Source organism: Anopheles marshallii, chromosome 2, assembly GCF_943734725.1.
Source record: "Anopheles marshallii chromosome 2, idAnoMarsDA_429_01, whole genome shotgun sequence".
Taxonomy (NCBI): Eukaryota; Metazoa; Arthropoda; class Insecta; order Diptera; family Culicidae; genus Anopheles; species Anopheles marshallii.
This window is the reverse complement of record NC_071326.1, coordinates 47,223,558-47,238,738: the sequence shown is the minus strand read 5'-3', so window position 1 is coordinate 47,238,738 and position 15,181 is coordinate 47,223,558. Positions and strand designations below refer to the sequence as shown.

Here is a 15,181-nt window from a genome sequence, read left to right as displayed (position 1 = left end):
TAGAACAAGTTAACAAAAAACAAAACTATGGCAAGCGAAACAGTGCGACAGAACAGTGGTTCAAAATGGTTCAATTTGTCGCTATAGACGGGTCCGTTTGTACTTTTATTTCACACATTCATTGAACAAAATCAGTTTCCAGTGCAACTTTTCCGTACTTTCCGGCGAAATGCATATTGTAGCCTAATGTGTACCGCAGAAAGAAGCAATGCAAACTGGTTTAAAAATAGGCAAACGTAAACGGAGTGCAACGAAGTAAAACTAGAAACGGAAACCCACGGAAAATAGGAAATGATTTTATTCGTGCTGATGGTGTACTTACTCCTAGTTAAGCCATTCATGAGGTTGCCTAGAACTCCAACACCAAGGGTTTTTTTTTTATTTCCTGCTGCAAATCATATTCGTTCCTTAGCACGTTTAACGCCACCGAATCGTTTAGCAGCCCCGTTAACGCCACACCGCCTGATTACCATTACCTACAGCGACGGCAGTCGATCACTTGCTAGATAGTCGTTTTGTTATCACGATCTATCGTTATCGACCGTTTGAAAACGACGCACGGTGATAAGTACGGTGAATCGTCTGCCGCGGGTCCATGAAAACCGGTGTGGCGTAAACGGAAAGTCTATCGGAAAATGTGGCTTTTAATGTGTTGTATGCAGTTCAAATTAACCGGTCAAATAGTTTGTGTTCGTCACAAAAAAAAACTACAACTATGGGTAATTCAAATCACACCGTGTGCGCCATACATTAAGCAATGCAGGTCAACATTGACAACGGTTGTATAGCCAGTTAGGAAGATGGAAGAGTCTAAATGGGTGATCTAATAAGCTAGTGCCGATCCTCAATAGTTTATCATCTTTTACATATTCATCGTGTCGTTTGGCTCTGCAATTGGTGTAGCATAGTGAATGATTGAGCCTTTGTCGAAACATTGCTTAGTTGAACGGTATCACTGATATCTAAACAAGTTTAAACAGAGAACGATGAAAGACAGAAGATTGAGAGCAGAAGGAAGCGCAGGACATGTATCCTGTTGGATAATAGAGGCCTGTAGGAAATATTGAGTTTTTGTTTTAAAATAGGAATCTTTACCTATGTTTCAAAGTGGCAATCTAAATAAAGCGCTTAGTAAACCAGATCGATTAGTAACATGTACGAACCGCAATGAGAAAATTATGTTTAAAAAATGGAACAGTCGAAATGAAATCGGGGCCGACGGTGTACTAGGTAGCACACAGGTACATCCGTCCATCCGGTTATGGATAAAAAAAAGTCAAAGAAAGCCAGCAATGGCAAAGAAAAAGTAAGTAAAGAATATTTTATGTTGAATATTTTATGTAACGTGATAATTAAACCGAAGTGCTCATTTCTCTGCCGGTCGAAGAAACAACGAAGAGTCATCATGAAAAATTCGACTATATCTTTGCCTTTCGTTGAACATCGTACCATTTATTACATGCATTTAATAAGCCATTCTCCGTAGCGCTAACCGATATTCCAGATGCGCGATAAGATGCATTGAAAACAAAGATTGGAAGGAGGAAGTAATGTTCGCACTTTCAATGATTACATATGTTTTTGCATTGTCTAAAGATCCGTAAGTTTGGTGCAAAATACGGCGAAATGCTAAGTACAATGCAATCGAAATAATCAATTCTCATAAACCACCGGTACCGCCATAGGACACCACCGTGAAAAATTACAATGTGGGATAAGAGCTGACCAATAAGCTGTGAAAAGGATATCGGTTCGGCAATCGAAGCTATTAGAAATTTCTCCCCATGTACAGGTTAGTGTCTGGCTCAGTTGCCGGTATCTCTATGAAACCAAGTTTCGCGTAAAATTGATACAGAAACCGATCGTTCCTATTGATGCACACGTGCACACCAAACGACGTACCATAGCAGCGTAAAGCCGCCAACAGTACCGTCACGACGCGTTTGCACACAGTCTCATCCTCCAGGAAATGTTCCTTCAAAATACGGCAACACATCAGCGTCGGATGTTTGGCGAGCACAGCGGCTGGATATTCGTGTTGAAAGTTATGAAAATAGTGAATACTATCACGCACCATCTGTGACGCTTTTCCCGCAGTGGCTGGCGAAATGTCGCCAGGATCGGCTACACTATTGCCTACTTGGTCCGGCGCCGCAAGTGCAACAGGGTACTTTAAACACATCTCCGGTATCCAACAGTGCTCCATGTTTCGGATAAACGTTTTTGTTTCCAATGCTGCACACGCGTAACCGACGATCTGCTCGTTGTGATCCTCGATCACCATACAAAATTCGGGTGCCATCGTTAGGAACGGACCCAGATATCGATCGGCTATCAGCTGCGCGAGTGTGCCCTGCGTTGGACGGTCATCTAGCACATCGCCATCGTTTGCCGTTTTGTGACAGATATCGTACAGTGTGGTCTCGTCGCTGAACGTGTATGGGCGAATCGAGTATAGACGAACGGAAGACGTTTCGGGCGTTTTGTACAGAAACAAATCATTCGCTGCATCCAGCGGGATCAGCCGTTGCAGATCGGCTACCAAACCACCACGAAAGATCCACGGTTCCTGGTCACCGGACATGAAAGTTTCCTTCCATCCCTTGCTAAACCCTTAAAATTTGAGAAATATTACACATTTGTTAACTCTGCTACGTTTACGATACACCAACACTCGAATAATACTTACAATTGTAACCGCCTTGGTTGAAGGAATTGATATTGGGCGGAAAATTCCCCATCGACAGCCACTTCACGAAAGCGCTTAATAGCGATAGCACGCTGGCTATGTCCCAAACGTACGAAAAGAGATCGTAGCATAACTCCTTGTTTGCACAGCGAGATATCTTTTTCGTTAATAGAAAAATACTTTGACATAGGTTTTGAAAAGATTCTGAACGTCGAAGCCATTCCTGGGCATCGCACTTGGTCAGATCACGTCCATCCACCGTTGGACCGTTGGATGTTTCTGTTATATCTTCGGTCAGAGGTACGGAAGAGCCCTCCGTAGAAGTCGTGCCGCCAAGACTGCTGCCACTGGCAGTGCTTGATGTACGCTGCTTCCCAGCACGATTGGTACGCTGCGCACAGAGCACGTACGCATTGTTTCGAAGCCAGTAAAACTCACTCAACAGTTGTAACGCTTTCGAACCATGCTCAAAGGGAAGATAGAAAAGATCACACAGCAACATTATGTCCACAGCGGTAATCTGTTTTTCGCAACTGTTTCTGAAACAAAATGACATGAATAATTAAACTATTGCTCTGCTACACACGACTTTTGAGTTACTAACTTGTCTTCGGCCATTTCTAACGATGTGTCAGAACTTTCAACCTGCATCGTTCCGGAGCAAGTCTGTAAAAGCAGTATTAGTAGTAGTGCTCGCTAGTTATGCTTAGGCTCCAATTACTTACCGACGTTGTTTCCGACATCACAATATCATCGAAGTGGCTTTTCAGCTGATGTCTGGGAGAGGTTAAGTTGCTGCCACATTCCATCGGTTCCGGCACAACAGATGTGCCGGTCTCGGTGGCGGGACAAGCCGAACTGAATACAACATCGGTCTTACCATCGTCTTCGTCGACCATTTTATCCAACACTGGTTGCTGGTTAACTGGCACCTGCTCATCGCTTACCGTCATCTTATCATCCGGCTCTTCAGTTGCATCAACCATTTTGATCTCGTTTTCATCTAGTTCCAGCATCTTTTCTTCCTGCTCTGATCCACCATCCTCTTCCGCAATCGTCTGCGACTGAACATCTGGGACTGTCCGTTGTTCGGTAGATTCGTCGTGTATGACCGCATCGCCGTCCAGAGGAGGAACCGTACCAGATGGGGTCGCTACGGTGGAACTTTCGTTCGAATTAGCTTTATCCATATCTACACTGGCGATCTGTATGCTACAACCGGTAGTTCCTTCGGTTTCCAACGGTTTAATGTTTAACAGCGGTACCGCAATACTGGAGATAGGAATCGTCGGTGGAATGGCAATGTGGTTCACTGCAGCAGCCACCGGATTCGGCAGAGATTCATTGGTGACAACCTTTGTGGCAGAAACCAGCGAGTTCATGATGGGATTGGGTAGCGATTCGGCCACATTCGTCACGGTGCTGCACACGTCGGCAAACAGCTGCAGCTGGGTAGTATTGACCTCCGGCATCGGAAGGACCGTGGCAGTGGTGGTTGTGGTTGTGCTAGTCGATGTTAAGGTCATGCAGGTATTTACCGACGGTATGATGGGAATGATGGGCATCACCACTAGCGGACAACACAAGAATGGAATTGTAATAAAAAAGGATAAGGTTACTTAAGCGTGTGCACTTACTTGTCACAGCCGGTTGAGGTTTGGTGATCGGTCCCCATGCTTCTTTTTCCTGGAAAAACTCCGGCAACCAGTTAACGATCGCATTCTTGAGTGCCAACCGTGGATGGTATACATTGTCGGACAGAAACGCCGGTGCATCACCCTCACAGATGCCCTGTTCATTCTCAGTCTCGAGCTTAATGTCGGGCGAAAGTGAACTGGCAATCTTCGTATCCGCACTACACTTGCTCCAGAATGCCAACGTCTGAATGGCGATTGTGTTAGCGTGAAACTCACAGTTCGGATTCGTTACGACGCCCCGCAGCAGCGGTATCAGCTCCGGTGACCGCCCACTGTACGGTCCCAGGAATACCCGCTTCTGATCGTAATCATTCGCGTGCAGGTTGTCCCATATGACCGGTGGCCTTTTCAGCACCTCCGTGATCTCCTCGATAGATTCGATCGTTAGCACCTTAGAGATTACCTTCGGTCCGGTCCACAGGATGTCGATTGCTTTTACCAGTTTCGAACCGAGCGTGTTCAGATACTCGGACTGCTTGACGGTAGGCGAGGCACGTGAGCTGCAATACTCCGTCGGGCAGAAGATAAACCGGGGACAGTTCAGATGGTTGAAAATTTCATTCGTGACCGATACCTGTGCGTGAGCGAAGCTTTGAAACACTTCCTTGTCCGGTTTCGACATGTCCGGTTCGATATCATCAAACAGTAGCGCAAACGCTTTGCACCCGAACTGCGATACTTGGTCGAGCTTTCGCTTCAGGACGCTAACCTCCTTCGCACTGCTGTACGTTATGTCGAGACCGGGTGAAAGAGCGTAGTAAAAATTGATGCCTTGTTCGTGGGCCGCCGTTATCAGACCGGTCAGATGATCCGCCTCTTCTACGGTGTACAGTTCACGCCAGTACGCCCGATGCTTGTAATCGTCCTTCGGGGCATAAATGTACGAATCCATTCCCCACTGCTTCAACTTTCGGAAAAGATCCTTACGCTGTTCCGTTGTCCATGGCCGACCGTAGAATCCTTCCACAACGCCGCAGATGAATCCTTCCGCCGGGGTATGAATGCTGCCGGGCACTTTCACCTCTTCGGACAGCAATTCCGGGTCGTTAGTGGTGTTCGTGGTGGTGCCGACGATGTTGCCACTGTTCTCATGCAGATTTATCTCCGAAAGGGCTGGTTCCGTGGGTGCATCCGTTACCGTTTCAGCCATATCGCTATCAATTGATAATTGGGCCACCGCTGTTTGTTTGCTGATTTTGTCGTTCCCCGATTAACTACTGGCACTCAACGTACAGAAAAACGAACCGAATTGTCTTCCGAACACGGAATCTTCCGGTCTCGCTTACGGTCATCCGATTTCAGGTCAGGTAAAATCGCCTAACCTTGCGAGAGCCTACAATCTATATATAATACCTCTAAAACCAAACCGACGACGCTACGTGGCCCTTAAAATGTGCGAAATAATAGTACACACAAACAGCAAGTAACTTATTTTACGCTATTTTGTGTAAGTTTTTCCGAAACACTGAACCTGCTAGCCCAGTGACATTTGACGCAGAACTCCTTTGTTTTGACAGGTTTTCATTTGAAAAGGAAAAAGCCACCCCTTCTTCGTACCTCTTTTACATTGACAGTTAATCATGTCAACAATCGAGCTGGAACAGCAAATCTCCGCCAGCAGCCCGGTTCACGATGGCCACCGGCAGAAAGCTTCCTCATTGTCCGGCAAAATTCTTATAGGAGTAACCGGTACGCTCCCTGGTGTATGTATAAGTAAAGTGTAACTGACTAATTATATTCCCTGTTGCAGGTGGCATTGCAGTAGGCCTTTCTATCGTCTGCTATCCATTCGTAGCTCCGGCACTTCGTCGACACTGTCTACCGTTTGTTCCGGCCACACCGAAACAGATTCGAAATGTGCTATCGTTTGTAAAACCATCGACCACTGGTAGTCGACTGTTGGACATCGGTTCCGGAGATGGAAGAATCGTAATAGCGGCGGCACGCACCCAACCAACGATTAAGGCGGACGGTGTGGAGCTTAACCCATGGCTCGTTTACTATTCTCGATTGGCCGCGTTACGCAATGGGGTTTTCAGTCGTACCAGCTTTTTCCGAAAAGATCTATGGAAGTTTAGTCTCGCACCGTACGATCATATTGTGATTTTTGGCGTGGAGCAAATGGTAAAGTTGTGCATGATAACTTATTCGTTGTTGATACGGTAAACAGCTGGACGATCTCTTTTTCAGATGGAGGATTTGGAGAAGAAAATTCTTTCGGAAGCAGCACCAGGAACTACTGTAATTGCTTGCCGTTTTCCGTTTCCTTCCATGAAGACGGTGGATCGAATAGAGGAAGGCGTTGATTCGGTATGGTTATACCGACCGGTTGTCAAAACCATCTGCAAAGGCGCTCCAAACGGTGTCTAACCTGCACGGTCATAGGTTAGTTCAGTAGTTCTTATCTTCTTCATGCAATACAATGTAGGAAAATGTGTTTCCTTAGTCAGTGAACTAGTCTTTGTTAAATTTATTATTTAAACGGAATGCACGGTTAGCATAAACCGTGCAATACAAAATTCTTACGCTATGGTAAATGCCCCCTTAAAAAGTAATACCAAAATGCAGTGTCTTTAAAAAGATTTCCCCGATGGCCACAAAACATGGAAATGGAAAATAGAAATAATAGAGATACCACCATCATTGCGAAGACTAGTGCTACGATTAGAATAACAGAATCCTTCCGGGCAAGAATTCCCGAGGGTGTGTTTGCACTACTCCACGGGCACTTCGACGTTAATTGCCTCCCGACTTTGATTCCATTCGTGCAAATCGATGCCCAGCTGCGATTTCATTACCTTCAACGTGTTACCAATGATTTGTTTATGGTAAACTTGTCGTATGTTGAATCCTATTTTTAAGTAAATCTCTCGCACATCCTGATCACACTCGGAGGTGACCGTTTCGATCGCGTAAAGCTGACTGTCTGAGGCGTGTTGTAACACTCGCTGGATAAGGTACTCGGTCACCGGTGTTAGTCCATACTTCGGACTAATAGCAAGCCTCGTAATAAATCCCGCATTGTCCATCGCGAGATGGTTTCGACAACTAATTGTACCGATGATGTTCTTCCGCATCTTTCCCAGCTCCTGCTGGACTTCAGGTCCGGGCCTGTCGGTGTAGCATCGTTCGATGTGAGCAGCCAGGGCCGTTGAATTCATCTCCAACAGCGGTTCGTAGATCTCTGCAACCCAACACAATTTGTTGGGCCGAAGAGCCAACTCGGTCGATTTGTTGTAGTAGCTACCGTATACCGTAAACCAGATCAACAGTATGACGCACGGAATAGCCAGAGCGCACATGTAAAGGGGTATGCCGAAGAAGATAAACATCAGTGCCCAACCCAGCACGATCAACTGCAGAGTAATCTTGAAAAAAAAAAATCACAAATATAACAATGATTTACTACATCTCAGAACAACTACTACTAGAATACCGAGAACGCACAGGTTGCGATCGTTACCTCTCTAAATAAACATGAAACAAAGGCTTCCCAAGCACCGGACATCACGAACTCTCGGATAAGTCGCTGTAACGCCACATTATCTTGATTTTCATGCTTACGAATCACAACGAACGGTTTCATCCCATTCACAATTTTATTTAACCGGGCTGGTGTGTTTTACCAGGGTCTGTGATTAGGATTGTTGTTTATTGTTTCCATTTCATTGACAGTCCCTTTTCCATAAATTGACAGTCATGCCCTGTGTAAAAACTACGCCAATTAGCGGTTTCGTTTAGTTTTAAACAACTTTTTTTAATTTCGATTTTATCCAGCTAAACGATTTCTGTGTTACAATTATTCATGAAATTTGTATGTTTCTTTACCATGTTTACCATGGCCATGTTGGTTGCATTTCTAGCAAAAGCATCACAAAACTGTTTAGTGCGGGAAATCCAGAGGCATTGACCTTCAATGGTTCGTATGTAACGAAGGCACAAAATCATCCCGACAACCTCAGCTTCGTTTGCAAGGCTTACATTTCCGGATACGTGTTAAAATTCAGTGTGTAACTCACTATTCTACATTCATCAGCTTGTAGGCTGTTGAGCCAACAGTAAAGAAACTTTCGATAAAACTATCAACATAAAAAGGTGGATTAGCTAAACTTTTGGGAAGGTTCAATCAGTTCTTCACATTGCTCATGCATGCAATAAATCAAAGATTTATCAACATAAACCTTGTGAGGCAGCTTCGAAAATATGTATAAACAAATGTGGGACATTTATTAGTCTCAAGTTAGCCTCTCATGAAAATATAGACAAAGAGTAAACAATATGTTCGCTTTGCGCGATATCGTTTAATAACTCTCAATTGCTTAAACAATGCACACCAAAGTAAAAGACATCTTTACAATTAAAATTAACATCCCCTATCCCTGTTTTGTATGCTAAAAAAAATGGAACTCGCACGCGAGCGTATTTTTCGACTATTGCGTTTCTATTTTTTCTATTTTAGTTTCATTTTCACAATCAAACGAAAGAAGGACACAATATGCGTTTCGGCGAAGAAAGTAAAATTGCCAACAAGCATCTCTATTGCATTTTGAGGATTTGGATGGTGCTGAGTAAGAGAGGTTGTCCTCACTGTTCTCCCTTTTTGATGACAAACATTTCTCCAATCGTTTCCATCTTGGCTGCCCTACCGCTGGAGCCCTGGCATACGAGAGCTTGGATGACAAAAGTGATGAAAATGATCCAGATTACAGCGGTACGGAGACCGAAACGACATGCTTCGTCACTGCATCGGCGTTTGATAGCACTCTGGATGGCTGGATGAATAACTGTTAGTTCGCTTTAATTTCGGGCCCGTTTTTCTGCTTTTTCGAAGGTTTGTCAGCCAGCGCCTGTTTGCCGAACGTCTGTTCGCTGGTAGACATCACTACGCAACGAGAGCTACCACTATCCGTTACCGTAGTCTGGGTGTTGTCCGCATTGGACGACTGAGTCGTTGTCAGCGTCGTGACAGGAGCTGCTGTCACATCGGCAAATACCACTGCCAGTGGGTACCGTTTCTGGCAAATCAACTTGAATGCATTCAGTTCTTTATCGCACTGGCCAAAGTATCCTGATTTAAGCAACAGGAATAGTTTTGTCGCTTTCTGCAAAGGTACAAGTAACCGTAGAAAAGATGTAAGATGATGATGCATCGACGTGTAATTGCACCAATATGTAACTTACCTCCAAAGGAACCTTTTGGTTTAATACGATGACCCCCATGGCGGTGATAGCTTCGTCACGTCGTTTCTCGTCCAGAGTGAACATTATCTTTGCCACTTCGTACACAGCATCCGAGTTATCGCGGTTCGCTTTTAGATAGGCATCATTTAAAGCAATAGCGTCTGGCTGACCGTGGAACAAATTTTCCCGTTCTCGATCGATCACGATACGAACACTTGGGTCGACAACATTATCCGTGGATGCAAGGCGCTGTTCCAACACCCGGTAGAACCGAACGATGCAGCTGTGAAGGAGCGCATTGTTCGGGTCGATTTTTCGGGCGCGCTTCAGCGATTGTAACATCAACAGCAGCTTGTTACGGCGCAGGTAAATCTCGAACGCCATCAGATGCGTCTCGATATTGTCTTTGGCCAGCTGTTGCAATGGCTTCAGAAATTCTATTGCCTTCTCCAGCGGATCGTCTGGACGGGCGAGCTTCTCCGGTATTAGTTCGTCCAGCTGTGGTGCCTCGGGATCTCCATCCTGGTAAAGCTGCTTCTTGTTATGCTGTTCCTTCTTCTGATTCTCCTTCGATTGAGCATTCTCCTGTTCCGCCTTCTTTTTCTGCGCTTTTCGTTGCTTGTTGCGCAGCTTTTTGAGCTCCGGCGCTGGCAAGTTTTCTTTAAAAACAAAACATACAACCGGGACCATTAGTTAGTATGTGTGTTAAACGCGTTTCGTTGACTGCTTACCTATATCCAATTCTTCGACGGCTGACTCGGCGGCCAAAGGTTTATCGAACAGACGCAGGTAAACCTACGTAAGAGAAAAGAATCGAAATGTTAGTTTCCTACTTTTGTAGAATCGCTCAGATTGTTTTAAATTTCATGCAGTATAAAAAATGCTCAATAAGCCCATATCTCTTATTTAGCATCTTGCTTAAGATTTTTCGTGTCGTACTACACAACCCTCTAAATAATGCTTACCTCAATTGCACATTTAGCCGCTTTGAAATAAAATGGATGTCTTCGCAAAATATCTTCAAGCCTTAGTAGACCCACGTAAGATCGCAACGTCATCTTCCGCATGCAGTAGGTATGGAAATCGAACTGATCCTCAATGATCTCGGAAAAGTGCCGATCGATCTCGTGGCATTTCTTCAACGCATCACCCCATTTTTCGAGCCGCTGGTACGCAAGTGCACACTCGGTCTGGAACCACATGCACTGCATTTCGTTGAGATTTTCCATCGCCGATACACCTTCGCGCGTAAACTTGGCGCATATCTCTTCCGCTTCCTTGATCTGATTGGCACGTAGCATATACTTGGCGCACTTGGAGTTGATGTACCGGTCCGCCGTGTCAAGACTTTGTGCCTCGTCCAGCCACTTCACCGCTTCCAGCACATCGCCCGCATGCTTGTAGATCCGGCCCTTGGTCACAAACAGTTCGATCAATGTGGGCGTATGTTCAATCGCGGCATTGATGAAGTCCAGTGCCTTTTCCGATTCTCGCAAATAATCGTAATGCTGAGCGAGGTAGTACATCGTCCAGAGGAGCGCCGATGCCGGTTCTTTCCGTACGTCCGGGTTAGCGGCGTCTTCGGCAGAAAAGTATCCGCTACTAATTAAATTTTGATAATAGCACTCTACCAGTTTACCGACTATTTTCACCTTTTCCGGATCACGGTAGAGAGAGCGCAGGTTAACGAACAGCGGTGGGACGCCTTTCCGAAGATTTCGTCTCAAGTGCTCATCCGCTAATGTCTTGAACGTGTCCCCGTTTGCAATGTCGAGCGGGAGCCGCCGAGCGCAAAACGATTGCGGATACTCTTCCTGCAACGCACGGTACGCCTCGATCAAATCTGTCGTATCGGACAGCCTGCGAGCTTCCATAAGCATTCGATAATACTCCGTGTTGTCCGGGTTTCGTTCGATCAGCTCTTTATAGATGGGTACCGCCTCCTCGTAACGCTCAAGCTTAAGGCACAGTGTACCCATCGATTCCTGCACGGCCAACTTGTCCAATATCTGCGCCCCGCAGTCCTTCAGATGCTGCAGTGCCTGCTCGTAATTCCCGGCTTCCTGGATGACATTGTTCTGATACAGCAACAGTTCACTATGCTTGTAATCAAACGTGTCCATAGTTTGTGACGAGAGGAACGTTTCCAGTATGTTCATGGCGGTTTCGTAGTCTCCGAGCAGATGGTAACTCATCGCAAAGCCAATCCAGCTGGCGTGCTGGGATGGTCGTAATTTGAACAGCTGGTGCCGTGTTTCCCGATAGCCCTCTAGGTCACGCATCTGTATCTGCAGCAGCGACAGATCACGCAATATTTGAATGTTGTCCTTCTCCCATTTGAGTGCATTCCGGTAGCACTTGATCGCTTCGTCGTACTTCTTGTCGGATCGCTGCAGCAATCCGTACACATGCCAGCAGACGTGCGACTTCAGATCGTTCCGCAATCCACGGCGAACGTGTTCGTACGCTTCGTCTTTGCGTCCGAGGCAGTTTAGCGTTAAACCCTTCATGGCTAGTGTTTCGCCGTGTTCGGTGAACTTCGGGTTAGAGAGTATCTGCTTGGCCAGTTTCAGTCCATTTTTGTATTGTTTCATTTCGTAACATTTCTGCAATAGTAATGAGAACGTAGGGTTAACAATATTGTTTACCTACTTATCTAAAGGCGAACTAATTGAATAGGAACCAGAAATTTGACTGATCCTAGTGTTCTGAAATGTATTTTTAATCTGATCGAAATTTTACTTTTTGAGTTCCATATTCAGAGGTGATTTGACAGCCGACATTAGGTTGAGGTTATGTGCGCAAAATACGGCACCGTGCACTTCAAAGGCTCAAAACAAAACTTCCTTAAATTAGGTATCTCAAATGTTCCACAACTCAAAACTATGCGTAGCAACTGGTGAAAGCATTTTTGCAAGACGTCTTTAATAGGAAATAATCACACAACACATTCGGTATTACCACAAAAATGGTACAAATTTTTCATTCTTCAAATGCTTTGTCTCATTCTTGCTCATTGATGATTCGCGTTCACACATTGTGCTGCTATTGCACTCACACACCGATTACGGCGGACTGTGGTCACTTTGATTTGTCCCTCGTTTGGGGCAAACTTAGCACTAATTATTGCGCATATTATACTTTCCACCATACTCACCAGTATCTTACGGAACAGGGCACTTTCCTTCGGTGGCAAAGGGTCACTGGAAGGCATTTTGCGGTATGTGTGTCGTTTTCGTTCCGTCAAAGAAATCCGTTCAACTAAATGAATCCAACACGAAGAGAATCACGGGAAGGAGAAGGCGTAGAACAAAGAACACGTAGAAGCAGTTGCTAAACTCGTCGACCGTGCACGTTTTCTGTAGGAGAGCATAAGCAGAGATCTCAGAAAGATGCTAATGTTCAAAGAAAAGGCCACCGTCTGCAGTGGACCACCGTAGAAAGGTAGCACTTTGTCGAGCTATGAATTTTGCAATCGTTCTGACAGGAGGAGACGGCCCATCTACCGAAGACCTCTCCGCGCACACAACACTAGAACGTAGGTGGATGGTTGCATTCACTGCAACTGGTTTCCACAGATACAGATCACTAATATGCTCAAATCGTATCCTTGTTCGTACGAGCGTATTTTATATGATCGCTTTTAAATATGCACGCACCTGTATCATCCAACTGATCCGAAAATAACGTGATAATAATGATAATAATAACGTGGTAATAATAAGAAGAACGACAGTGAAGAAAAAACGATACAAACGATAAGTTGAATGTCACAATGTATATACTCGTACGTTTAGGGGCTAGTTGTGTAGCCAAGTGCAAAATTGAAAATGATAATGTGAATTTAAATGCTTAACTATGTATATGTAGTTGAATGAAAGTATAATGATTATTTAAAAATGCCAATTTTTGAACATAATAAGGAAAACATTCTCTGATTACTCCATTCTATGCAATGCTAAATCGGTCGTTCGTCATTTGACACGAACGGACGTTCTGTTTGCCAAGCGACATTTGTAATAGGCCCGTCTGTCACATTGTTGTCTACTGCGTGGTAGAAGATAAACATTGCGAAAGGTCCCAAAAGAAATCCAAGTTTGTGATAATCGTGATATGCTGAATTGAACATTTTAAACCCGCATGATAAGTGTTTTACCTTTGACCTCACCGATAGCACGCGTTCGAGTAGCTATAAAATGTCGTCAGTGTTATGTGAACTACAAAACCAGTATGAACGATATGTGAAATGGGTATCAGGCAATCCATCCGCTTTGGCGGACGTTGAACTGACGGTAAAGTGGCTCTCGTACTTCGTGGCCGGTAGGTACAGGTGCCACCGTTCCCCGTTTACAGGACTAATATTTTATGATCTTTTGATTAGGAAAAATCAACAATTCTTCCGCCGTTTCCGAGCTGGTTTATTCTCTATCGAACTTGTTGGTGTTTTTCAATGATCGGATAATAGAGAAAGCTAACCACAAATCAAATGACGACGCGACGGAACCCCTGGAACGACAGCTGAAGGTTCTGCTGACAACGCTAGAGTATTGTGAAGTTTTTATCGAACTTTCTGCCCACAAAGTCTGGGGAACTAGCGGGCGATGGTTTTTCATTGTGACTATACAGATCATAAAGTAAGGAATTGTTTTTACAGCACGCTACAACAAGCGCTAGTTCTAATCGTTTGCTCTGTTTGCTGTTTGCAGATGTATAGGCAGACTTATCTTAACGCTGTATTACCAAAACACCAAAATTGTACGCAACCCACCAATACCTTCACTGAACCGCAACAAATTGCAAGAAGCACATTCCCCCGACAATGCTTCGTTCCGTGACAATCTTTCGGGAGAGAGCTCCGGAATAGTGCTAAAGCGATCAGGACGCGTGATGCGAAAGGTTAATTGTTCACCTTCGCTAACATCGAGGACATGGAAACCACCAACAGTCGGGAATCAAGCACATCAGCTAACTGAATACGGTGGAAAATTCCTCATGTCGGCGGAGATGATTTACATTGCCAAACCGCTCATCCATCTAGCTTGTATGAAAAGGTATGGATCGAAGAGTTGGATAAGCTACTTATTGGCCCTAGCATTGGACAGTGCAAGTCTTCGCATGTACTACAGGAACCGAGAAGTTTTATCTAAGGAGCAACGGGTAGAACTGTCGCGAAGGTGCGTATCAATGCTGCTGTACCTGATGCGATCGCCGTTCTACGATCGATACACGCACGACAAGATAGCGAACGTGCTAAACGGCATAGGAAACAATGTGCCATGGACGGGCACGATTTCGCGGCTTATTCTTTCCTACATTCCACATTGGCAGGAAACCTACTTTTACATGTGGTCGACTTGAAGGGAAACATTTTCCCTGGCGATTTGTAAGTATAAGTTGTTCAAACGCAATGGATGGTACATAAGGGTTGTTATGGGTTTTGCAGTGTAGGGATACAGTGTCACACAACATATTGAATAAACGTTTTTTACCAATTGAACTGTTTGTCTGAAGTATGTTTCGGGGGTTTTCTTCTTTCCTTTGCGGTTGGTGTTGTGAAAAAGGGAATTTCTCTCGCTTACTACTCATCATGCTACCGGGTGCATTGGATGATTGG

At 44.9% G+C, this 15,181-nt stretch overlaps 5 protein-coding genes across 5 annotated transcripts; 2 read left to right on the top strand and 3 right to left on the bottom strand.

The window, feature by feature from the left end:
• Window positions 1–1,768: 1,768 nt before the first annotated feature.
• Window positions 1,769–5,536, bottom strand: LOC128707079 (protein O-GlcNAcase). The gene is made up of 5 exons (XM_053802026.1): window positions 4,327–5,536; window positions 3,415–4,259; window positions 3,294–3,355; window positions 2,690–3,228; window positions 1,769–2,613 (listed from the first exon to the last, which is right to left on the bottom strand). Exons 1-5 carry the CDS (start codon window positions 5,534–5,536, stop codon window positions 1,769–1,771), a joined length of 3,501 nt encoding a protein of 1,166 aa, XP_053658001.1.
• Window positions 5,537–5,966: 430 nt separating this feature from the next.
• LOC128707515 (ATP synthase subunit C lysine N-methyltransferase) lies at window positions 5,967–6,756 on the top strand. The gene is made up of 3 exons (XM_053802471.1): window positions 5,967–6,075; window positions 6,137–6,510; window positions 6,577–6,756. The coding sequence occupies exons 1-3, from the start codon at window positions 5,967–5,969 to the stop codon at window positions 6,754–6,756; spliced, it is 663 nt and encodes a 220-aa protein (XP_053658446.1).
• Window positions 6,757–7,100: 344 nt separating this feature from the next.
• On the bottom strand, window positions 7,101–7,972 carry LOC128708435 (uncharacterized). Its single transcript, XM_053803413.1, has 2 exons — window positions 7,850–7,972; window positions 7,101–7,754 (listed from the first exon to the last, which is right to left on the bottom strand). Exons 1-2 carry the CDS (start codon window positions 7,970–7,972, stop codon window positions 7,101–7,103), a joined length of 777 nt encoding a protein of 258 aa, XP_053659388.1.
• A 1,201-nt stretch (window positions 7,973–9,173) lies between these two features.
• LOC128719604 (N-alpha-acetyltransferase 15, NatA auxiliary subunit) lies at window positions 9,174–12,781 on the bottom strand. The gene is made up of 5 exons (XM_053813231.1): window positions 12,725–12,781; window positions 10,533–12,173; window positions 10,299–10,362; window positions 9,568–10,226; window positions 9,174–9,488 (listed from the first exon to the last, which is right to left on the bottom strand). The coding sequence occupies exons 1-5, from the start codon at window positions 12,779–12,781 to the stop codon at window positions 9,174–9,176; spliced, it is 2,736 nt and encodes a 911-aa protein (XP_053669206.1).
• A 982-nt stretch (window positions 12,782–13,763) lies between these two features.
• On the top strand, window positions 13,764–14,925 carry LOC128707532 (peroxisomal membrane protein PEX16). The gene is made up of 3 exons (XM_053802488.1): window positions 13,764–13,887; window positions 13,949–14,201; window positions 14,274–14,925. The coding sequence occupies exons 1-3, from the start codon at window positions 13,764–13,766 to the stop codon at window positions 14,923–14,925; spliced, it is 1,029 nt and encodes a 342-aa protein (XP_053658463.1).
• Window positions 14,926–15,181: the final 256 nt, after the last annotated feature.